General features: G+C 42.5%; 1 protein-coding gene across 3 annotated transcripts in view; it reads right to left on the minus strand.

Annotated features, from left to right (window-relative positions):
- Positions 1–2,584: 2,584 nt before the first annotated feature.
- The window catches only part of MCU (mitochondrial calcium uniporter), an 81,235-nt gene continuing 58,802 nt past the window's right edge, over positions 2,585–25,017 (minus strand). For 2 of the 3 annotated variants that reach the window (XM_035137412.2, XM_060274895.1), the window contains exons 2-8: positions 18,875–18,944; positions 15,737–15,907; positions 14,653–14,757; positions 9,247–9,407; positions 7,530–7,733; positions 6,510–6,626; positions 2,585–4,506 (exon numbers count right to left, since the gene is read on the minus strand). In XM_035137412.2, the coding sequence (XP_034993303.2) occupies positions 4,384–4,506; positions 6,510–6,626; positions 7,530–7,733; positions 9,247–9,407; positions 14,653–14,757; positions 15,737–15,907; positions 18,875–18,944 (951 nt within the window). In that variant the 3' untranslated portion in view covers positions 2,585–4,383. Of the gene's footprint in view, positions 4,511–6,509; positions 6,627–7,529; positions 7,734–9,246; positions 9,408–14,652; positions 14,758–15,736; positions 15,908–18,874; positions 18,945–25,017 lie in introns of all 3 variants that reach the window. The other variant, XM_035137413.2, reaches the window with a different exon arrangement.

Below are 25,017 nucleotides of genomic sequence, written 5' to 3' on the forward strand. Positions count from 1 at the left end.
AAAACGGACTGAAAATAAAAGGAGCTGGCCAATACTAACCTAGTTAGTTACAAACCTGTGTCTGGTCTCCTCATGAGTAACACAGCAAAGGTGGTCAGTTGCAGGTTTTTCTGATGGTCCATGAAGATGGATCCTATGTAATGTAAAGGGCAAAAGGCAGCCCAGTTTTTAAGGACTTTCTCATCAACAATGGATTGAGGGACAGCTGGTGGTTTTAAATATCAAAGCACAGGCCTCATTTGGCCAGTTGCGGAGACTGTAGACACCCCCTGGGGTAGGTGAAGGTGGTTTTTGCTGATGTAAAACCCCACTGCATTTTTGTTCATCTTCCTGCTTGACAGAACCCATCCTGGGTTTGTAGATTTAGGAATTGGGGCTGGAAACAGGTGCCTGGGCGCTCTGGCAAAATGGAGGGGAAGAGAGCAAGGCTTTTCTTCACAACAACAATGAAAAATATCAAAGTAACTTTTGAAAACAATTCACTTGCTTCACAGATTTTAAAAGAGGCAACAACAAAAGGTATCTTGGTAATGTGGAGGTAGGTCATATACTGGTTTTGAGCAGGTTGTGGCTGCTTCTTCATTTATTTTTCAGTGCATTTGTGGGCCAGTGCTTTTTCCTTCCTCTAAAAGACACTTACAGGGAAGATAAAGTTAAACAATTGAACTTGCAAATCTTAGCTCACACATCCTTTGTCGCAGAGAGGTGTTGGGAGTGTGTAATTTGAAGCAAAGATGTGTTATGGAAGAAGACAGTGCTTAACCTGATTGCTTCCTTGTCTATTTTATCCCCCTAAAGCATCTCAGGTTCCTAAACAACTCCAGATGTCTAGCACGGTGGAAATCTCAACAGTGTAGGTAATAAACAAATGTTTTTCACTTGTTTTGCATTTGTCATTGCAACACGACAGGCAAGGGTTTTCCTGACATTCAATTGTATTGTAGTCATTTGCAGGCAGATTGGTACTGTGGGAGACACTTACTTGACCTCTTGGCCGTTGAGTTGGCTGGTGCTTCCTGGGAGGAGCAAGGCAAGGTCAGTGTGGTGCAAATGCATCAGCCAACCTGGTGCTCCGTCTGCACCAGCCACCACCCTCCTTCCCTCTCCTGGTAAGCAGCACCTACATCCCACCACACCATCTGCTTATGACCATAGAGCTGTACAGAGGCCTCCTCTGAGATCAGCAGGCATAAGGAAGGTGCAAGGAAGGGAACAAGTCCCCGCTTCCACTGTGAGCCACAACCTCCATCATCTCTTAACGGTTGTGATTCCTGCATTGCAAAGGTTTGACTATATGAGACCATTGAGGTCCCTTCCAACTCTTACAATTCTATGGCTCTAAGGCCAACAACAACTGGAGAGCAACAGCTTCCTCACCTATGGGTTTAGTCAAGCTTCTGTATCTCAAGTTTATGGTCAAAGCTATATTGCAGGGCATTCTCCTCTACTGCCATTCCAGGGCAAGAATGATATCTATCAGTTGAGGAAATGTCTGCCTGTTACAATAGAGATTACACTGCATACGGGAAATTGTGTGCTTATGTGATTATCACTGGCACACAGGTTGTCATAGAATCATAGAGTTGGAAGAGACCACAAGGGCCATCCAGTCCAACCCCCTGCCGAGCAGGAAACACCATCAAAGCATTCTTGACATATGCCTGTCAAGCCTCTGCGTAAAGACCTCCAAAGGAGGAGACTCCACCACACTCCTTGGTAGCAAATTCCACTGCCGAACAGCTCTTGCTGTCAGGATGTTCTTCCTAATGTTTAGGTGGAATCTTCTTTCTTGTAGTTTGAATCCATTGTTCCGTGTCCGCTTCTCTGGAGCAGCAGAAAACAACTTTTCTCCCTCCTCTATATGACATCCTTTCATATATTTGAACATGGCTATCATATCACCCCTTAACCTTCTCTTCTCCAGGCTAAACATACCCAGCTCCCTAAGCCGTTGCTCATAAGGCATCGTTTCCAGGCCTTTGACCATTTTGGTTGCCCTCTTCTGGACACGTTCCAGCTTGTCAGTATCCTTCTTGAACTGTGGTGCCCAGAACTGGACACAGTACTCCAGGTGAGGTCTGACCAGAGCGGAATACAGTGGTACTATTACTTCCCTTGATCTAGATGCTATATTCCTATTGGTGCAGCCCAGAATTGCATTGGCTTTTTTAGCTGCTGCATCACACTGTTGACTCATGTCAATTTTGTGGTCTACCAAGACTCCTAGATCCTTTTCACATTTACTGCTCTCAAGCCAGGTGTCACCCATCCCGTATTTGTGTCTTTCTTTTTTTGCCCAAGTGTAGTACTTTACATTTCTCCTTGTTAAAATTCATCTTGTTTGTCAACTCCATGTACATAAGAAGTACATTTGCTGAGAATGTACCGCCACATACTGTGATCTACTGGATGCATGTTGTTTCCCACACAGAACTACGATCCCTGTATGATTTTTGTAAAGCATGAGACATCTTGGTTTGGGGTTATCCATAAATGAAAGAGGCCCAAACAGGTTGCCAGCCAAAAGTTAGCAAACACTGATTCGCTCCTTTCAACTGGGAAGAAATCAGTTTCAACACAACAGTTCAAAAACTGAATAGTTATTTATTGTTCCAGAAGTACATTGCTCTTTTATACATATTTAATAAATGATACAGGATTTTACACATGTTCAGTATTTTACTTTATTTTTAAGGACTTTTTCTCCATGCCCCTCCCTCGCCCCAAACACACATAAAATGTTCCTCTAAGGACTGCTCATCTTCTTCCCTTTTTAAAATGCTGCATACAAAGAGGATAAAACAGGTTTGTTTTTTGTTTTTGTTTTGCTTTTAAAAAAAACCCAACAAAAATCAAAAATAAAAAATGTAATTGAGAACAGAAAGACAAAGGTGGGGGGAGAGAGAGAGAGAGAAAGAAAAAACACCTTGGAACATGCATCGATTCAGTCCAACATGCCATCGAGTGAGAGGAGGCAGCAACGGTCCCGTCTGCATTTCCACATCTGCAAGGCACCTGGCGTCTGGTTTATATTTATTTTGTACACTTTAAAACATGGTTTCTCCAGAAAGTGGGAGCCTCTCGCCTTGACACAGTGAGAAGTAGTGAACTGAAAGGAAACACTCGGCCTTTCTTGCGAATTAAGCTTAGAGCCCTTCTGCAACTTCCATCCTGTCTCCCACAGTTTTTATCACAGGATGATAAGAAAAGGCTGATTCCACTCCATGCAGGATGCAAGATCCGCTGGGGGGGGGGGGGGAGAGAACCGCCCAGTTGGTTTGCAAGAAGTGGAGGGTGATGGAGTGCCATTTCCTCAACTTTTAAAAATAATAACAGCAATAATAAAAAGGAGTTTGCAATCCTAGGCACCGGGGCGTTCTTTTTAAAGCTACCAAAGAAAAAGAGGGCTTGTGAATCAATGTGGAACTCTGTGGTCTTCTGCTCCAGGCCTTTGACAAAGTCTCCAGACCAGGCGACTCCAGACCAGACACATCATTCACTCTGCTATGCAAACATCACATTTAATTATACCTGTCCTAATGTTTTTTTCTGTAAAGAGTCATGGTTTTGTTGAGTCAAGTACCCAATATGATATATATTTAAACCAACCTTTGTGATTTGATTAATCCAGGTCGCTACGAGATTCTGGGGTGGAAAGAGTAGGGGGGAGACTTTCCTCCCTTAAGACTGAATATGAAAAATTCTCTCATGCAATATCACCATTTATATCTAGAAGTACATCCAGGGCAGTGGGACATGTTCAAGTTTAAGAATGTAGTAAGTCATTCAAAGTGTCAATTATCAAACGTTCAGGGCAAGGGTTATTCTGCTTGTGATATCGATAAAACTGATTATAGTGATGTAATCATCCCATAAAGGACAAAGTCTGCTTCATTTTCTTTTAAAGTAAAAAGCAGTTTCACATGAAGGTTACAAAAAAGACACACTAGGTCCAATGTTCATGTAGGGCCAATTGGATCAGCAATTTCCCTTCTTCTTCACTTTTTTGATGCACTGTTATTATTTATTATTGGTATTTTGAAAGAGGAGAAGTCTTTTAAAAAGCTTAGCAGTCTGCTGGTGCATCATCAAGAGGCAGACACTGCAAAGCCAGAAAAAATATGCCCCCCATACATTCTGTTTATGAAATGCCGACTTGCTTATATATATTTTCATCCAGGAAGAAAGAACGTTTAAATGTGACAGTATTTGTCAAGCCCTTTGAAAAGACTTAACATCCCACAATGCCCGATCTTCTCGTTCAACACACTGACCCCCTCCCCAGCCATGGTCCTTGTTCTGCTTTGAATGATTTAAAAAGCCCTCCACCCTCGCAAGACCTCCCAGCTTCCACCAGCAATGCTTTAATTAAAGAGGCGAGAGCTATGAACCGTTTTGCCAAGTCTGCCAGGGTTCAGAGGACCTGTGCTGGTCAGTCTTTATCGCTGATTTGTCGGACAGGCAAATGCACCTGCAAGGGGTCTCGAAGCCTCTTAAGATCCAATTCTGCCTGAAAATTAAGGGGGGGGGGAAAGCCATAAGAACCACATTTCGCCACAATGTGCTGAAATACACCCCTCCAGATGTTGCTGGATGACAAGTCCCATCAGTTGCAGCCAGTTGTCAGGGATGATGATGATGGGGGTTACAGGTTAACAACTCCTGCTGTAAGGTAATGTGATCTCTTTATTCTTGAGGCTATAACTCATAGAAATTTTATGAAAAATAAGTACAGTAGATGATACCATCTGAACCAACATCATTCAGCCTGGACACTGAGGTCCAGCTCCAGCTCCAAGGGCCTTCTGGTGGTTCCCTCACTGCGAGAAGTGAGGTTACAGGGAACCAGGCAGAGGGCCTTCTCAGTAGTGGCGCTTGCCCTGTGGAATGCCCTCCCATCAGATGTCAAGGAAATAAACAACTTTCTGACTTTTAGAAGACATCTGAAGGCAGCCCTGTTTAGGGAAGTTTTTAATGTTTGATGCTTTAGCGTGTTTTTAATATTCATTTGGGAGCCACCCAGAGTGACTGGGGAAACCCAGCCAGATGGGTGGGATATAAATAAATTATTATTATTATTACAGTAGCACAATGTTTTTATGATTATTTACATATATCCAATTGAAATACCCAGCCCTAATTAAGTGCAATAATCCCCCTCCAAGTAGGTTGAACACTTATCCCCAAAGACTTAGCAATTTCAGTTGCAGCAACTGCGAAGTCAGTAACTTCCAAAGTGGCAGAAAAAATGGATTATCCCTCTCCTAGAGATCACATCCACCTCCCACCAGATAATGCTTATTTCCTGTACACAACGAACAACACAGCATTCTATAGAATCCAAGATTAATGTCAGGGGCAGAAAGAACAGCATTCCTAAATGTAAGAAGGCTTGCCAAGTCTGTTTAAAAAAAAATGCTGGCAAGCCTGACACTAATAGGGTCAAGGTATTAGATGTGCAGCGGTGGTGTTAAGAGGAAGAGCCCTCTATTGGGCCAATTCTAAAGTTCGTTGGAATTATAGACCATGGTAGAGGTGGTTTTACTGACTAGACTGGGAAAATGATGGACAGCTGGCAACTCTAAATATCAGATACAATCCTAGTGGCAGCCGCTGACTATTTCCTCATCCCTACTCTTGTTCTCTTCTTCTATACACATCAGTGAGCCACCCAAACTCACCATCTGCAGGTAATTTGTATAGCCATAAATCATGGATAGGTTAGGTCAGGCACCCCCAAACTTCAGCCCTCCAGATGTTTTGGACTACAATTCCCATCTTCCCTGACCACTGGTCCTGTTAGCTAGGGATCATGGGAGTTGTAGGCCAAAACATCTGGAGGACCGTAGTTTGGGGGTGCCTGGGTTAGGTCATATTCCATGGGTACTTCACATGGCTATTAGTCACTCAGCTATCCCATGACATTGCACATGTTGGATTCTCAGCTGAGGCATGCTGGGTGCATGAAACTGCCACCACGCGCATTCACATACAGCAGGCAAAAGGTTTAAGGTTTGGTAGCAACTACTCATAATCATCCACCAGGAAGAAGAGAGATTTGATGTGTGCAATCATTTAATGTGGCACCCAACAGACATTTACTCTTTTAACCCCTGCAAGACAACAGCTAGGACTTCCATTTCCCCAGCTGCACTGTTGCAGGTTCAAATCAGCCATTTTAACTTAGGGCAGGATCCACCTAACCAGCACTTTCAGCAGAAGCCTTGAGAGCATAGACTTCCACTTGTACAGCAGGGATTCCCCCCCCTTCCGCCCTCTGCAGCCTCTTGGGGGCAGGTTGGGAGAACCTTCAGAACGGTGTGGGGGGTGGAGAGGGCAGATTGGAAGAGCACAATGTAGGATTCCACCTTTAGTATCTATGCCAGAATTATTAACACCTGCCATAATATGCAGCGCTTCATAATACATGGTGATAAGAGAATGTGGGAAAGTGCCTCACTCAGTTATCTTCCCACCCCACCCCCATTAGTTGAAATTACTTTCATTACCTGAGCAATAGCATCCTTGAGTTGATTGTATTTTTCTAGATCAAAACGCGTCTTTCTGGCTCCTTTATGGAAAAATAATAAGTACTGCCGGTCTCTGGCATCTGGGTATACATACTCCTGTGCAATCAAAGATTGAATTAAAAAAAAGAAGGCATTAATATATGGGGGTTGGGAAGAAAGAGGATAAAACTGTTGCTTAATTAATACTTGCATTGGCTAAATATAGGATGTGGGCAATAAAAGCATCATGGAATATTGAAGCTTATCTATAGCCATGAACACAGGTCTTGTTATCAGCTAAAGAGTGATGGGCTTTGACGTCTTTTTGGCATATCATCCAGTTCTCATTTTATATATTGCTAGGTTCAAATGAAGGAGTTAAGCTATGGCAAGGTGGGGTGTGTTGTTGTTGTTTTTTTGAACTTTTTGCCTCTTCTGGGATGTAGTGGCAAGCAAGTTTTGACACCTTTCCCACTTTGAAGACGTCAACTGTGCAGTGGTTCATCAGAGCAACAGAAGGAAACAGATCTTTGGTTTATGGAGGAGTTTGCTCATCTCAGCTAATGCTCAGTGAGTTATGTCTGTTGCTATGTCTGTTATAATTTGAATGTTATACAGTGGAACCTTGGTTGTCGAATGTAATCCATTCTGGAAGACAGTTCGACTTCCAAAACATTCAACAACCAAGGTGCAAAGGGCTGTTGGAAAAGTCTATGGCTTCCAAGGTGCGTCCGAAAATGGAAGCAATTACTTCCGGGTTTTCGGTGTTCGGCTTCTGAAACGTTCGGCTTCCAAGACGCTTCAAAATCAAGGTTCCACTGTATCTGTTATGTACACACATACACACGTCATCGCTTAAGGTTGCATAATTTTTGACACATTATGATGGTATATGGATAAACCAGCCAAAGATTCAGAAGTACACAGGGTAGGCACAGATGAGGGAAAGTTATATTTATGAGAACGGGGTTTTTTGGACACCTGCTTATAACGTAGAATAAAACCAAAAACAAGCCTCACCTGACGTGTTACTACGAAGTATGCGTACATTGCCATGGCGCTGCCATATGTGATGAAGTAGGTCACCGGCTCCATAATGTCCCAAGAGTATTCCCACCAAGTGAGCCGGGCCAGAATTCCAAACTGCGTGGCCATGTAAGCCAGCCCACCCCAGAGCACCCAGGTGGTCCTCTTCTCTGCTTTCCTGCGGATATCCATCCTAACCTGCAGAACAAAAATGTTCAGAACTGTGTCAAGCTGTTGCTTCTCAACGAAGGTTAAACACAAAATAAGCACATACAGTAGGACTGGTGTTTTCAAAGCTGATATTATAATGATCCTTAAACAGAATGCTGTTTAACTTTGAAATCAATAAAATATAGTGTGTGTGTGTGTGTGTGTGTGTGTGTGTGAGAGAGAGAGAGAGAGAGAGAGAGAGAGAGAGAGAGAGAGAGAGAGAGAGAGAGAGAGAGAGAGAGAGAGAGAGAGAGACCTTTTTACTGTCAACTGAGTGGCTGACATTTCAAGTTCAAAATAACTGAGCGTCTATTCCTTTTGTGCAACATTTCTTTCTGTCGACTACTAACCCCCTGCGACATCCCTTTTCGTTTTGTTTAATATTTAAGACCCTCACATAAACTCTATCTTGATAAATATAGATATACTGTAGTTACACACATGCAAACGTGGGAGAGAAGCTGTCATTCACCTGATTCATGCAACATGGTAAACCAAACTACAGTCGTACCTTGGCTGTCGAACAAATCAGCTCCCGAACATCACAAACCCAGAAGTGAGTGTTCCGGTTTGTGAACGTTTTTTGGAATCTGAATGTCCAACGCGAAAGTTCCTGCAGCCAATCTGAAGCTGCACCTTGGTTTTCAAACCTTTGGGGAGTCAAACGGACTCCCAGAACAGATTAAATTCAAGAACTCCATAATGTCTTACAAGGACTGCCCATAGGTTTGCCTTAGTGTGTTGTCCAAGCTGGGATTTGTGGTTCAGCTTTCTCCTCACTAACCATGAGTATAGCCAATAACAAACCTTGGTTACAGCTAATGGATAGCAAGCTGGGCTACCTCCTAATAGGGCCTTGGTGTTTTACATTCCGAAGGTAGCCTTGATGTTGCAGCATAGACTATAAATGTTAAAGAACAAGCGTGATGGACAACCTAATACGACAGCAACTGAGCTGATCCACTACTTTCTTGGTGATTTGTGATGGAGGAGCTTGAAAAATGGACCCCACACAGTTTCAGAGTAATTTATTACAGGGGAGTGCCAAAGGGCTGGAATTTAGAGTTATCTCAACTTCATAGTACCACCAAAGGAATCGCTCTATGTAAACAAAGCCTGGGGGACACGACCCAGGTGACTGCTGTGACATGTGCAAGACGTATAGCGTAATTCCATTGGCAAGGATCTTTATGTTTAAATCTGAACTGCATTGTGGACTTACCCTGAAATGCTTAATATTAGTGCCAAAAATTCATTTTGCAGATGAAAAATAACTCACCTGGAACCCATTTAATATTTCCGTGCTCTGACAAAGATCAGAAAGAACTGCATAAAGTAGGCTTCCCTTTAGGCTACAAATCCAACTTGCAACACAAAGCTATTAAGATCTACTTTTTCAACTGCGTTTATTGCTAGTTTACAATACAATTTGTGCTTTGCCATCAATTGAGCCCCTCGTCAAAGCAGCTTAGGATGTAACTCAATGAAGAGAGGTTCTCACCTTCTCCAGGGGCGCTAGTTGCTGCTTGAGGTCTTCTAGCCGTGTAACGAGCTCCTTCTCCTTATTCAGCTGGTGTTCCTCGATACACAGTGTGGTATATAGCTGCTGAACCAATGTCTTCACATCATTCAGCGTGGTTGCATCTTCGTGGCTTAAGAGGTCTAAAGAAGCAAACAGGACTTTTTAACGTTCTGTTTTTCACAGTGGTTATGCCTCTAACAGCTTATTAGAACCAAAATGAAAAACTGCTCTCACTGCACTGACATTTACAGAACCAAATAAAATAAGAAAACGGCACCCTGCTTCAAGCAAAGGCTCAGTGGAGACTAATGTTTAAAGATACACAACAAATATGAATAACCAATTACCATACTATGTGGCATATTCCTGAAGTTTACAGAGCATTCTATGCAGGTTCAGTCAGAACCCACTCTGCTTAAGTTCCACACAGGTTTGCATCTATAAACATATAAATATATAAGGTTGCAATCCTATACCCACTCACTAGTCAGAAACTACCGAACTTGTGGGTGGCACTGTGGGTTAAACCACAGAGCCGAGGGCTTGCCGATCAGAAGGTCGGGGGTTCGAATCCCCGCAATGGGATGAGCTCCCGTTGCTCGGTCCCTGCTCCTGCCAACCTAGCAGTTCAAAAGCATGTCAAAGTGCAAGTAGATAAATAGGTATCACCCCAGCGGGAAGGTAAACGGCATTTCCGTGTGCTGCTCTGGTTCACCAGAAGCGGCTTTGTCATGCTGGCCACATGACCTGGAAGCTGTACGCCGGCTCCCTTAGCCAATAAAGCGAGGTGAGTGCCGCAACCCCAGAGTCGGTCACGCCTGGACCTCATGGTCAGGGGTCCCTTTACCTTTAAGGATTTATAGGACTGCACTGTTAGTTTTGTACGAGCTAATGTGAATGTTGTATATGTCTACACAGTCCACAGAAATTATTGCTCAAATGCTGCAGATTCTCTTCCATAAACATCTTTAGAAACTTGTATTAAAAAGTAGTTCGCTCCTTCCAAAAGAGAAAATGTTTCAGAGCAAGTTTTTCCAGGATCCCCAAAAGTCTTTGGAAAAACTAGAAGGGTAGGTGTCACTGGGAAGCGGGGGGGGGGGAGGCGGACCCTTGAATTTTCCCAAGGGTTTTCTGAACCTTTACATCTCTACCAAGTACTTCACTTTAATCTTTCAAAATCTAATTTTACTATTAGGCCATGACTTCACACTGCGTTCTCCGCTGCTTCCCTAAGGTCACCTGCATCTCCCACTGATACAAACAACTGGCTCCCAGTAACAAGGGTGCACAATGGTTTTGAAGAAGAGCCTAGGAGAAATGAAAATGTAATAGGCCAAATGGAGATGCCAGAATTTAGCACTCAGCATTTAGTAAGATCAGTGGCTGTTTGGTCTAAATCAATTTAAGGTAGCTATAGTGAACAAATTATAGTGAACAACCCAGGTGGCGCTGTGGGTTAAACCACTGAGCCTAGGGCTTGCTGATCAGAAGGTCGGCGGTTCGAATCCCTGCGACGGGGTGAGCTCCCGTTGCTCAGTCCCAGCTCCTGCCCACATAGCAGTTCGAAAGCACATCAAAGTGCAAGTAGATAAATAGGGACCGCTCCGGCGGGAAAGTAAACGGCGTTTCCGTGCGCTGCTCTGGTTCGCCAGAAGCAGCTTTGTCATGATGGCCACATGACCCAGAAGCTGTCTGTGGACAAACGCCGGCTCCCTCGGCCTATAGAACGAGATGAGCGCCGCAAACCCAGAGTCGGACACGACTGGACCTGATGGTCAGGGGCCCCTTTACCTTTATAGTGAACAAATTAATGAGGGATAATCAAGTCCGAGAGGGCAACAAAATCAACACCTATCTGATATTTCATATTGCATGGCGGCCTATTGTAACCACATTCTATCAATATTGCTATTTACAAGTTTGTACGTTTATCAGACGGTTAGTGTTAATGTTGTTAAGGTTAATGAAAACACTTTTGCTGAGTTTCTACCTAATAATTAGATATTGTAAATTTTGTCAAGACAACGCAAACTAAAATATATAGAACCTTGCAAGCAGTAAATTTCAGCATACAATCTTCAGGTTTAGCTTGCCTTTGTTAATTCTCAGTGAATCTACAAAACAAGCCAAGTTTGACAGACATCAGTTCAGCAGAGATGGACTCAGCCCAGCATTTGAACCACAGCAATACCTGCAAGCTCTAATCTCCTCTATCAAGACACAAAAAAATATAAATACAAGGGTTTTATTAACTACAATGTGTGTTTATATTAATAGGCTTCAATCTAACCAAGAAGCACGTCAAACTAATTTGACATGTGAGGGGAGAGACTTCATCAGGCAAGGCCTTCTTCCACCTGCCTTGCCCCACCCTCCAGTCTCTGTTTCTCAGTTTGTATTGTATTATTTTATGCACTGTGGCTTGCGGTTGTTTTAGTTTAGAATTTATTTATTGTAATTGTTAAGAGTGGATTTCTTTTTCGTTTTTATATGTTGAGATTTAATATTATTTTATACTATCCAATGCTTGCTGAATGTTACTTTATTTGATGTAGGTTGCTTATTTTAAAGTTTTATGTTTTATTATCACATTTTTGCATTGCATTAGATTGTTATAAGGTGTACATTCTTTGTTCCTTCAGCTTGTAAACCGCCTTGGGCATTGTAAGATAGAAAGACGGTATACAAATTAAAAGTGATGATGATGAGCCATGCACAAGTGAAAAGTGATGGAACTGATACACACAATTAACCTTTTATTTCCAGAATCAGGTAGTAGTACACATCCTAGGAAACAGATCTGATGTTCAGGTTTACAGGCCTAAAACTACTGCTGTTCTCACAATATTTAGCACCATGAAGGAATCGCTTCTCTGTGTTCTGAGAAAGCTTTTATGTCTGGATTTAAATAAAACTTAATTCCAGCTTATGCCTCCTACATTAGAAACTCAGTCATAGAGTTACATATTAATGTTCTAAAAATGGGTACTTTTTATACCTAATGAGAAGTTCCTCAATGACACAGAACATGAGAAAGACTAAATCAGTTTTCCTTGACCTGGGGCATTCCAGATGTTTTGAACTAAAACACTCACTATCCCTTCCTATTGGCCATGCTGGCTGAGGCTGATATAAGTCCATGATATTTGGAGGGCAGGAGGTTAGGGAAGGCTGGAAGATTCTAAGGGCCCTCACAGTCCACACAACATTTTATTCATGGTCTTATTGTTTCCTGAAATTGAACGAAGACCTCTTCTGTTTCATCAGCTTCTTCTTTGGTCTCATCAGTATTTTGCAACAGCTTCTCTTTTCAGAAGTATGATTAACCTTTCACTCCTTATTATTACACAGGACCTCCTCTGTTATTTGTGGGCACAGCCATGCACTCATTTTTGTGTGTGTGTGTGACATTCAACTTTTAAGAATTTCACAGATAAGTTCCAGCAAACAGCAAAACCAAAACCCCAGAAGTGCTTGACATTGTGAAGAGCACTTGGCTTGAACGCTGCCCTTGACTCCTAGGCCAAATCAAGACCCAGAATTTCAGCAGATGGTAGGCAGAATTGCCAGTTAATCATTTCTGCTGCCTTTTTAAATATTCAAAGTCACAATGGCCACATGGCTGATAGCATAGTTTTTATTAATATATCTGATTTTTGCCCTAGCGATGTGTTGCGTTTTGGAACCTAAAATTCATCACTACTTCTGTTCCAAAGAAGAGAGAAAGTACAGTTCACACAAACTGGGAAGTGTTGGTGGTTCTACTGACTAGCATCTCTCTCTCTCTATCTCCCCATGTTCTAGTACACACCATTCTTGAGGTTCCCCTGACCTTCAGGAGCAGCTTCTCAGGAGGTGCTGGGGACTGCAGTGGGGAGGTAGGAAGAGATGGGGGGAAAACCCTGTTCCAGGAGCAGAATACTGCTTGCTGTTCTTTGAATTGAAGTTCATGTGTGTTGCGTTGGCACTCCCCAAAGAATCCCTAGCAGACTAACAAGCTGCCTTATACAGTAGAACATCGGTTTTTTAGCGTAATCTGTTCCGGAAGACCATTCGACTTCCAAAATGTTCAAAAACTGAAAGCAGAAGTGTCAATACAATAGGGAAACTCAAAACGGAAGCTGCGTGGCATGTTCAGCTTCCAAAGATCGTTCAAAAACTGAAGCAGTTACTTTCGGGTTTTCGGCGTTTGAAAGCCGAAATGTTCGACTTCTGAGATGCTCAAAAACCAAGGTTCCGTGTGCAGCTGGAAGTCAAGTGACCATGAGACTAATACACCTGTCATACATTCGGTGATCTACAGTGGTACCTTGGGTTAAGAACTTAATTCGTTCCAGAGGTCCATTCTTAACCTGAAAAGGTTCTTAACTAGATGCGTGCTTTCGCTAATGGGGCCTCCTGCTGCTGTGCCGCTGGCACACAATTTCCATTCTTATCCTGGGGCAAAGTTCTTAATCTGGAGCAACCACTTCCTGGTTAGCGGAGTTTGTAACCTGAAGCGTCTGTAACCCAAGGTACCACTGTATATGGGTGTCCCACCCCCCAGCATCCTTTACCCTAGAGGAATCTCTTATAAGAGAGGACATTAATTTGTCACCTGGAGCATGGGTTCTCTCTACCAGACTGACTGTCATTTCTTTAAGTTGAAGCCCTTCTTATAGAAACTGAGATTTAAAAAAAATTAAGGATGAGAAGCATGAATGAAAGGAGGCTGTAAGAATGGGTGTGTGCAGCCGGGGCAGGGCAGGAGGGGGAGCGATTGGAGACTTGGGAGCGGGGCAAAGAGCTAGGCAAGTCACAGTAGTTCTGCCTTACAGATGCTGGAGAAGCTGTTGGAATGTTTATCTTCACATCCTGATGGTCAGGGAAAGCCTGATCTGCTCGGAATTCTGAATGTATAGGTTTGCAGAAGATAAACCATCAACCAGCCTTTTCAGTAGGGACGGGGGGGGGCCTGTGGGTTAAACCACAGAGCCTAGGGCTTGCTGATCAGAAGGTCGGTGGTTCGAATCCCCACGACGGGGCGAGCTCCCGTTGCTTGGTCCCTGCTCCTGCCAACCTAGCAGTTTGAAAGCATGTCAAAGTGCAAGTAGATAAACAGGTACCGCTACAGTGGGAAGGTAAACGGTGTTTCCGTGTGGTGCTCTGGTTCGCCAGAAGCGGCGTTGTCATGCTGACCACATGACCTGGAAGCTGTATGCCGGCTCCCTCAGCCAATAGCGTGAGATGAGCGCCGCAACCCCAGAGTCGGTCACGACTGGACCTAATGGGCAGGGGTCCCTTTACCTTTACCTAGTCTTTTCAGTATGGATGAAATTATCTTTTTTAAAATTGCTAGATGGAGCATCTTCCCGAAAATACATCCCAACTGCATGAAGTCGTTACCTCTCTTTGGTGGACGGACATGGTAAGTCAAGTCATTAATTACTAGTTTGAAATCATCCATGAGTAGGAGATCTATGCCTGTTGAAGAGGCAACACGTGTCCCATCTGAAAGGGGAAAGAGAGAAAATATTTTATTAAGAACTACCCAGAAATTAATATCAATGTACTGCATTCCAGTGCAAAGAGGGGAAAATACTCTGTGTGTGTGTGTGTGTGTGTGTGTGTGTATTCACAGTGCATTTCCAGGAGTGCAATTCGCAGCTGCAAATTTGTAAAACGAAAGGTTCCCAAAATATGAGGTGTCCTTGGGTACGTGTGAATTGCAGTGGCAGGCCTATGAAGTGGGGTAGGATTGTGTCTTTGGCACAACCAGTATTCTAATCTAACACACAGGTGTTTGTTATCCGCTTGGTAAACCATAGTTTGTGGCAAAATAGTATAGTTTCCTCCCTTTTCCAATAATCAAAGAAGGTAGAACCAACCTCTTACCTAGAACCTAGAACCAACCTCTACAGGCCTAGTAGTAGGCAGCATAGAATTAAATGCTTACGTTCTAACTACCTCATCTAGAAAGCAGTTTATATCACAAGACCTGCTATTCCAAAGAAATAAAAGTGACCAGTAGTTAACTGTAGCCACAAGAAACAAAGTATTCTTTTTATTAAATGAGCTTATACATTATGAATCTTAGGTATGCCTAAGACAGGCTTCCTCAACCTTTGCCCTCCAGATGTTTTGAGACTACAGTTCCCATCATCCCTGACCACTGGTCCTGCTAGCTAGGGATCATGGGAGTTGTAGGCCAAAAACATCTGGAGGGCCGAGGTTGAGGTAGCTTGGCCTAATAAAACATCAAAGGGACAACATTTTCTAGAGTGAGGATTTTCTTTACGCCCACCCTCAACATAACAGTTTTACAGGACATGTGAAATACTACTAATATAACATCCATATCAGTTTTACAAGCAGTTTTGATGAAAATGCATTAACAAACTAAAGGAACTATAAGCACAGAAAACAAATGCAGAATCTAACATTGTGTTGTAGGCGTTCATCCAATTGCTTCAGTAATGCTGAGTGGTACCTGATGAGTAAATGGCAACTCGGTCGATTCCCCGGTCTTCTGCTTGTAGTTGCCGTAAGAATACCCCAACAGAATCCGATATAGGCTTAAGTGTAAACTGGCACCGCTCACGCCGAGATGGAAGATTCACAGATATTACAGGTAACCCGTTTTGGTAAACCACTGTAACGTCTAGGGGCAGAGAAGCAGACATTTGAAACAGATTACTTCAAGGATATCATATAATTTAAAATAAATACTATTAATAAATTCATAAAGCAGAGGTTCCAGCAATTGGTTCATTGGGGGGGAACTTAAAAGTTTGTGTGCAACAGCAATGCCATTCTCAAAAGCAAAATAAATAAATAAATGCTACATAGACTTTGCATGCAAAGTCTGATCTACAGAAAACAACACCAGTAACAAGTATTTGTCTTGTTATTCAATGGCCCATGTAAGATGCTTCAATATTTAGGCAAATAATTTCAACTCTTTAAAAAAATACCAATACAAAAGACACCCAACAACAATAATAAACATTGATCTATAACCAGGCCTTTGGCTGATTAAACCATCTATAGGTGGAGTCTCCTTCTTTGGAGGTCTTTAAGCAGAGGCTTGACACGCATATGTCACGAATGCTTTGATGGTGTTTCCTGCTTGGCAGGGTGTTGGACTGGATGGCCCTTGTGGTCTCTTCCAACTCTATGATTCTATGATTCAAGTCTTTTAAATGTGTTTGTAGCAGAGGGTTATTGGTTGTTGTTGCTATTATGGTAAGTATTTTGTGTCTTCATTTTGTATTTTTATGCTGTAAACTGTCCTGTGATCTTCAAACAAAGGGCGGTGCATAAATTTAATAAATAACAATAACATTCAGTGCCAGGAGCTTTCTACCATTAAGTGAAGAAATGACGTTTCTTGCATTTTAAAAAACCTCTTTACTGAAAATATCATGTTAGTAATGAAATTATAGAAATCTCACAATCTCTCGCAAATACAACTTAATGGCCGATTTTTCCCCCTTGAACTCAGTTTTAACATGGTACTATTGGAAATAGCTTAATGTATCCCGAGATTTTGAAAGATTTTTCTCTTTGGTTAGCATTTTAAACTCCCTCCCTCTCCCTCTCCATCTCTCTGTAGTTTAAAAACATGAGTTCACTACTAAGTAGAAAATCATTTCGAAAAAAATGAGCATACTTAAAATAAATACAGAACAGTTCTGGCTGCTGATCTGGTTCAACTATTTTTTGGTGGGGTAACAGCCATGTTTCAAGTGCCCAAGTAGACAGTGGGCAGGATACTTCAGTATGACAGGTACACATTCTGTGACACTAGATAAAAACAAGGGAAAATACAGGCTATAAGCTCAATACACACAGCATCTAGCTGACTCTATCTTATAACAGCTCAAATAATTCAGGAACATTTTAACAATGGGGCAATGCCAGAGGTTTGACTACATGATTCAGAGGCTATAGTTTCTGATGGAGGTCTGTGAAGGGAGAGGGTGAGGGTGTTTAGTTTTTAAAAGAATTGTTCTGGTGAGCTGAAAATCTCACCGGCTTTCTGCCGCACATGAGGTTTCTGTATGACTCTGTTGACCTCAGAAATCCTTTGCAACATTCCCAGGACCAGGTGACCCTCAGCCAGAGAGCTGGGAGAGGCTATTTTGAGCAACTACAGTGGAACCTCGGTTTAGGAACACCTCGGTTTACGAATTTTCAGTTTATGAATGCCGCGGACCCATCTGGAACGGATTAATTCACTTTCCATTACTTTCAATGGGAAAGTTTGCTTCAGTTTATGAACGCTTCAGTTTATGAACAGACTTCCGGAACCAATTACACCCATGCTTCGGGTTAAGTACGCTTCAGGTTTAGTACTCCACGGACCGTCTGGAACAGATTAATCCACTTTCCATTACTTTCAATGGGGAAGTTCACTTCAGTTTATGAACAGACTTCCGGAACCAATTGTGTTCATAAACCGAGGTACCACTGTACAGCCACAACTCCTCTTACGCAAATACAACTAAGGAAACTGGGGCAACAGCTGCCACGAATGTCTTTAGTCCAGAATTTACACATTTTTGGAGAGGACACGAACCCACAGCAAAGAAAACCAAAACCTGTCGCTTTAAGACCATATGCACATATGCCTACTAGCCATAAATGTAAAGGTACCCCTGACCGTTGGGTCCAGTTGCAGACGACTCTTGGGTTGCTGCGCTCATAGGCCGAGGGAGCCAGCGTACAGCTTCTGGGTCATGTGGCCAGCATGACCAAGCCGCTTCTGGCGAACCAGAGCAGCGCACGGTAATGCCATTTATTTTCCCGCCAGAGCGGTACCTATTTATCTACTTGAACTTGAACGTGCTTTTGAACGGCTAAGTTGGCAGGAGCAGGGACTGAGCAATGGGAGCTCACCCCGTTGCGGGGATTCGAACCCCGGACCTTCTGATTGGCAAGCCCTAGGCTCAGTGGTTTAGGCCACAGCGCCACCCACGTCCCAGCGCCACCCGCATCATATCAGTTTCAAATTCACACTAAGATACAAGAAATGCTAAAGCTCTTTAAAGTATCAGTTGTGGAAGGTACATATGCAAAACAAAGGGGGGGGGGAAATGAATTTTAAAAAGGAAAAGGGAAGCGATACATTTCAAGTTGGTTTTTGAAGCAGAAGTCCAAACACAGCTACGCGTCATTCTGAATCTCTGCAAGAAGAATTCTGACTGACCTTCAAGGCATGGAGTTGACCTTGAAAAGGTAGCCCTAAACAAGGCTGGTAAGGTGACATGAAGTCACCAAGAACAAAACAAACAATGCGAAAAGATCCTCCTCTCATTTAAGAATGGGCAAAAAGAGGAAAAGGTAAGTGACACAGAAAATCATGTAACACTCCCTTCTTGAAACAAAGCAGTGCGAGAATGTTAGAGTAGCAAAAGGTATTTTATTTTAACCAGCAAACCATTTCATCAAACTTTGAAGCGCTTCTAGCTACTAGTGAACCTCATTTGCCACAACTTCTTTTTTTGGGGGGTGGAATAGTGAGGCACACCCTTAATTTTTAAAAATACTAATACAGACACACAATCTTTGAGCACTGGGGGTAGGTAGAAATCTTATCTTGAACAAATTTATTTATTGTACTCACCATCAGAGGGCACTACAGTACTGCAATAGACCACTCTCATGGTCTGCCACGGAGGAAGCCTTTGGTGTGCCTAGAAAAGGAAAACAGGAAGGAAAGATTTATTAAGAAAAACAGCAAGTGCTAGGTTATTTCAGATGACCCATGCCAGGACACCAGTCTAGCAATATCCTACTACCCACCGTAGGGAAGACAATGAACCGGTAGAACCTTTCAGGAGAAATACGTCTTGTTGCCATCTGTCATTCAGTATGGATACAGTTCACGAGCCAATTCCCATACCTTACAATTTTTTGCTCATCTGAATTTAAAGCTGGGGGTGGGGGAGAGAATGGAATTGTTTGCAAGTCGCAAAATCTTTTAAAAAGTACTATAAGCAGGGCTTTTTTCAGCTGGAACTCACAGGAACTTAGTTCCTGCACCTCTCAGGTGGGCGCCATTGCCATTCTAAGAGAACAAGGAAGGCGTTCATGATGAGTTCCAGCACCTCATTTTCTAGAAAAATAGCCCTGATAGGAATTAATTTCCATTTTAAGCCAAGGGCGTGAATGTGCTAACAGTCTGCAAAAAGATTCAAAATGCAAAACATTATCTAAGAAAAAAGCACAGCAATAAGAGTGACTCGCCAGCACCCAGAATCAAAGTGATACATATTTTAGGAATCCCAGCAGAAACAACTAAAAACATTTTGGTACATTTTATACAAGCAACCTTGCAGAAACCGAGAAAAAGGGAAATGTTTGCGGGCTGAATGAGTAACTACGTTAGGGAATGCTTAAGCATATTGGTTAATCCACACCAACTGCACATTTCTGCCTTGAACTGCTTATTCAAACAACCCCAATACAACAACAGAATTCACATACAATTCCATGTAAAATCTGCTGCATCTGTTTCACTCTTAACTTGTTTAATTAGGAAATCTGAATTTCATTCTGATGGAGCCATAATGGCACAATTACTGAATGCTCCCACAAATGGAGGTTAATAAATTAATTTTAAAATCTTTTTATGGTCATGGCCATCTACTTACTGCAAAATGCATGGACAATATTGCTAAACCCTGACCTTCAGCCATTGCAATCTAAATCTTCATATAAAATTTTAAAAGCCTAACTATTCTATGAAGCTTACAGCTGCACTTTTATCTTAAACTTCTCTTTTGCAGCAGCGAGACTTCTTTTGAAAAGTGCTTACTTGCAAGTAAGGATATTTAGGACTATGGCTTTTAAATTTCTAAATTAAATTATTAATGGAAGCCATTAATTTTCCGGAGCTTCGCAGTGTGTTAAGCCCATACCTATAGCACCTCCAATGTCTTGTTCAGTGTGAAAAAGAAAAGGTGACTTGGAATGTGGTAGCTGATGTTTACCCTGAAGCAATACTGTCACTACATTGTCAAATATCTGTGACATGTTCTTCTCTCTGAAGTAAGGGCATACAATAGATGGGGCTACTTCCATAACTGGGGGTAAGGGAATGCAGTTTTCCTAAACTCAGAAATAGCACTGCAATCTTGAATAGACCACTCGGATGAGCAGCTTGCTACAGAGGTGACTGCAGGAACATCTGCACTGACTCAGCCTGGAGCTCCTTAAGAGAAAAGGATGGCTCATTACTTGAGTTGCCAGCTAACGTCCTCTTGTTGCTCTGCATTAAGGTAGGAATCAATTGATTCAGAGGACACCAACTAGCTACTTCCCTCTTCCATTTCTTAAGTACAATGCTGTATATAGAGGAGATTGCTGCAATATGCTACCATGCTACCACACATCAAATAGCTTCACTGAACTACCCAAACTGACATGTTTCCTGTACGTTAACTTTTCTTCTGCTATGCTGTGTTTTGGAGTGGATGCCAGTGGGGGTGGTTCTGTATTGCACTGCATTGCTGTACTTTCCAGAGCTGATTTTTCTAAATCTTTTTTTTTTTATGAATGGACCACTGCCACCAACACCAGCATCAGCATACCTGCAGCTATATGGGTTGGCAAACATGTAGGTATTTCCTTCAAGAAGTTCGCTGTTATTGCTGGGTAGGGGACATAGGAAGTTACCTTATACTGAGCCAGACCACTGGCCTGTCTAGCAGAGTAATGTGGCTTCACTGATTGACAGTAGCTCTCAGGGTCTCTGATAGGAGACATTCCCAGCCCTTCCTGCAGATGCTGGGGATTGAATCAGGCCCATCACTATACATGGGACAAGGCCCCCTTCAGATGTAAATTTGTGAAGCTCTATAAACCTGAGGGGAGGCGCCCTGAAATATTGTATTCAGGCTACTGATGGAACCACACTCTGCCTCGATTTTATAAAATCTCAATTTCTTTGAACTAAACCTTTTGGTATTTGCTCCAAATTTTGCTTCAGCCCATTTTGCAGAAGACCTATAAGATTAAATACAAAAAAGGTGTGTATCTGTAAAAGATTTGCCACTGAAGGCTATCATGTTAAAATTGGTTGGGTACAATCCTAAATTTCATAACAATCCATACATACTTTCAAATGTCTAGCTTGTCCATACTACACAACTGTGATCCAGCTTGATTTATATTATATTCACTGCTACAGCCTCTGTCGTAATAATGCAATAGTGAATATGATGCTTGTGCGAGGTGGATCTAGAAATAGCACACTCCTATTCCTTCTTGACTGGAGTTTCAGATTTAAAATAGCACGGGTCTGAAATAATCTCCTATGTGAAGGCAAAAATTTGATCCTTGCTTGCTACCTCCCTTTCATTTGATTAACATGCATTCTCAACCACCCAAATTCTAATCGACAAAGTGATTGCTACTTATTTACGGTAATCTTCCTTGCTACACTTATTTGCTCTGTTGGAATATCTGAAACTGCCTGAACGGGCTCTTCTCTCTCCATGCAGTTTTGCAGCTGTTATCCCAACTAGCCTAGAGCCTCTGCTTAGGTACATATGTTTGCCTGATGGAAACAGGGAGGCAGAATCATTAATTCTCTCTCCACCTGTGTTCATATACCCGTAAACTAGATTGAGGCTGTGGCACCTGCTTTCCTATAAAATGTTCTCAAGAAGAGAAAAGATTGAAGCTATGCATGTGGTCAGCATATATAGCTGTTGATATCTAACTGTTGGCCACTTACTGCAATGTGATACAACAGGTCCTGTTTTGAAAACAGTACAGTGGTACTTCTGGAACGGATTAAGTTTGTAAACCAAGGTACCAATGTAGTACAGTAAGATGTAATCAAGGGACTTGAGATGCAATGCACATCTGTTATCAGGTCAATATATGACATACCTTCACAGAAATGATCCATTCTCCATTTTTCTTTTTCTTACTTAACAGCAATAAGGCCACTTCCTGGAAGAAACAGCATGTTTCTTCACTACAGTGTTACTCAAGCAGCAAGAGAGGATGTTTGGTTATGTCAAGTATTAACCAAAGAGACATGAGGAAGTTCTTCTGATGGTGGCTCAGTATACAGGGCACCATACTATCAAGATGGGAATTCCACTGGGAACAATATGTAACCCGGGCATGATATGGGGCCACCATCTTACTAAAGCTGGGAAGCACATGAATGCCACTTTGGGTTCCATGGAAGACAAAAAGTGAAATATAAATATAAGAAAATTAATAAATAAAGCCACTCTGAGGTCTTTGGAAGAGGAGTGGGATACAAGTGTGATCAACAGCAAGGAATTCTAAAAAATCTATTTTGTATCCCAAAGGGTTTGAGCATCCTGCACAGATACTTAAAATTTCAAACACTAAACAATGGTGTATCTTCCCCATCCACAGATAGGGTGCTGCTGAACATGAGAATGCCAGAATTTCCATGCAGGATGTCACCATAAAAGTCTATTTAATCTAGTATTACACAGAGGTACAGGTTAGTTTAATCAGTCTTCCACAGTGGCCAGTCGATGTCTCTAGAGAGTCCACAAGCAGATCAAGATAAATAAAGCCATCTCATTTATTCCCACCATCTTTTTTAAATAGCAAATTTGCACCCTGCCTTTCCACACAAAAATGTCCAGTGTGTCTAAAATAAAATACACAGTATCAAAAGCAATCAAATGCAGAGCGAATGACAACAATAACAAAAACTAGGTGCAGACAGAAAAGGCATATAATGCAGACTAACTAAATAAAATTTGAAAACATCTGCCAGGACAGGTGTGTTTTCAAAAAGTAGTGGACAATCATTAGCGAATGACAGAGAGCTCTCTTGCGGAAGAGTTTCACAGCCTGGGAGCAAACATAGAGAAGGCTATCTCCTGCACCTCATTACTAGAGATGCTACTGTAACAGTTACTGCAGAACTGCAGTAGCAGCAAGTTGAGCTAGCTAGTTTCCTAGCACTTCAGCAGCAGCCCCATGTAGAGAGATCTTTATAGTAGTCGGAAGTGAAGGTAAACAACTACAACCACGTCATTCAACACCTTGATCAAACCTATTTTGTCTAAAAGCAGGCACAGGCAGTATACCAATCTTGTGTTGGGCAAAGCCATTCCCTTATGCCAGGGGTCAGCAAAGGTTTATCTTGCCTGGGCCGGATTGCGTGGGTGCGTGAGTACGCCACCCGTGTTTTCCGGCGCCTGCGCAGACACAATTTCTGGAAGCAAGTCCCCGTGTTGCACCGTGCCGGTTTAGCGCAGCATGCAAGCAGGCAACTGGGTTTGGGGGCGGCTCATGGGCCGGTCAAACAAACTCCGCGGGCTGCTTCCGGCCCATGGCCCTTAGGTTGCTGACCCCTGCCTTACACAGACAGAAGCATCTAGCAATCATGCTTTCACTTACAACAGAGGTTTTGCTCGGCTATTGTGAATGAACCCGAATAAGCTCGATTGTGCCCCAAATGTTAAAGCAGCAAGGTTTCAAGCAATTTTATAACAGCACACGAATGCAAAGCAACAAAGAAGTGGAAGGACTGGAACAGCAGCGTGGGTATAGCAGACTCCCCCAATCAATCCTTTGCCTTTGGCACATGAGAGGAACATGGGATTAGGGCTCTATGTGTGGCACACAGCAAGGAAAGTTTGACCAAGTTTTCTGATTTCTCTCCTTAGCTATTTTATTTGAAAGACCAAGTGTAATGATAAAAAAGTGTTGTACTAGGGGTTGTACTAGAAGACTTCCAGGTAAAGTTCCCGCCATGAAACATCTAGAATACGGGCTTAACAGACATCTATGCTGAATGAGAGAAAGCTTAGGATTCAAGCCTAGTGGCCTATTTGTGAGCCATGGCTAATTCAAATTTGATTAAATAAGTTAATAGTGCAGTGACTATAAACACTGAGATAAATGAATCCATAACCCCTGAGTGCTGCTCGTGGTCTCTCCAGGCCACTATGCCATACAAAGCAGACTCCAATTTATAAACGCATCAGTGCTCTCTCATCTAAAGAGTGCTGAACAATTTTAGTTTCTGATCTTAAGGGTAACAGAACGTAACACCTGCTACCCAACAAGAATTCAGCAGAATAATGAAGCTTTGGACCAAATAAAACTCAGCGCACATTCCAGACTTCATTGATTATGTTTCACAACCATTCATTCGATGACATTTAGTTAATAGCCAGAATGTTCTGGCACCAGTTCAGGAAGCAATACTAAATAATTACACCCAGATTTCAATTGAAGGCATGTGTTTACCTTTAAGAGCATCTGCTAACAGATCCATAGGGATAAGGAGAGTTTCATCACTTTGAGAACGTGCACAAGCTGTAAGAATTTGGAAGTTTTATTGTGAGTCGAGGACCCGCCACCCATAAGACACAAGGACAAGTATTTTAGGTTAATGGGCTAAATAAGGCCACAACTTTATTGGTTACAGCATGTGAGTGGTATTGGCTTAGGCATTGGATCAAATAATCTATACATGACCCCACCCTGCTCAGTGGGGGGGGGGTCATTCAAGCGTTAACAGCCAGTGGGAGGAGCTTGTTGATGTAAATACAACTGGAAGCTTCCCCAGACACCACTGGGGGTCGTGCCATGGCCCTAGCCACCAGCAGGCCATCGGACAGGATCCACGACTGACGGATTCCTTTAACGGAAAACCCAAACAAAGGCAGGGGTAGGTGATGGCCACAACCTGCCCTCCAACACACCACACATATTCCAATGCCTAACCGCCAATACCCGAAAAGTTGTGATGAT

This window comes from Zootoca vivipara, chromosome 5 (genome assembly GCF_963506605.1).
Source record: "Zootoca vivipara chromosome 5, rZooViv1.1, whole genome shotgun sequence".
Classification (NCBI taxonomy): Eukaryota; Metazoa; Chordata; class Lepidosauria; order Squamata; family Lacertidae; genus Zootoca; species Zootoca vivipara.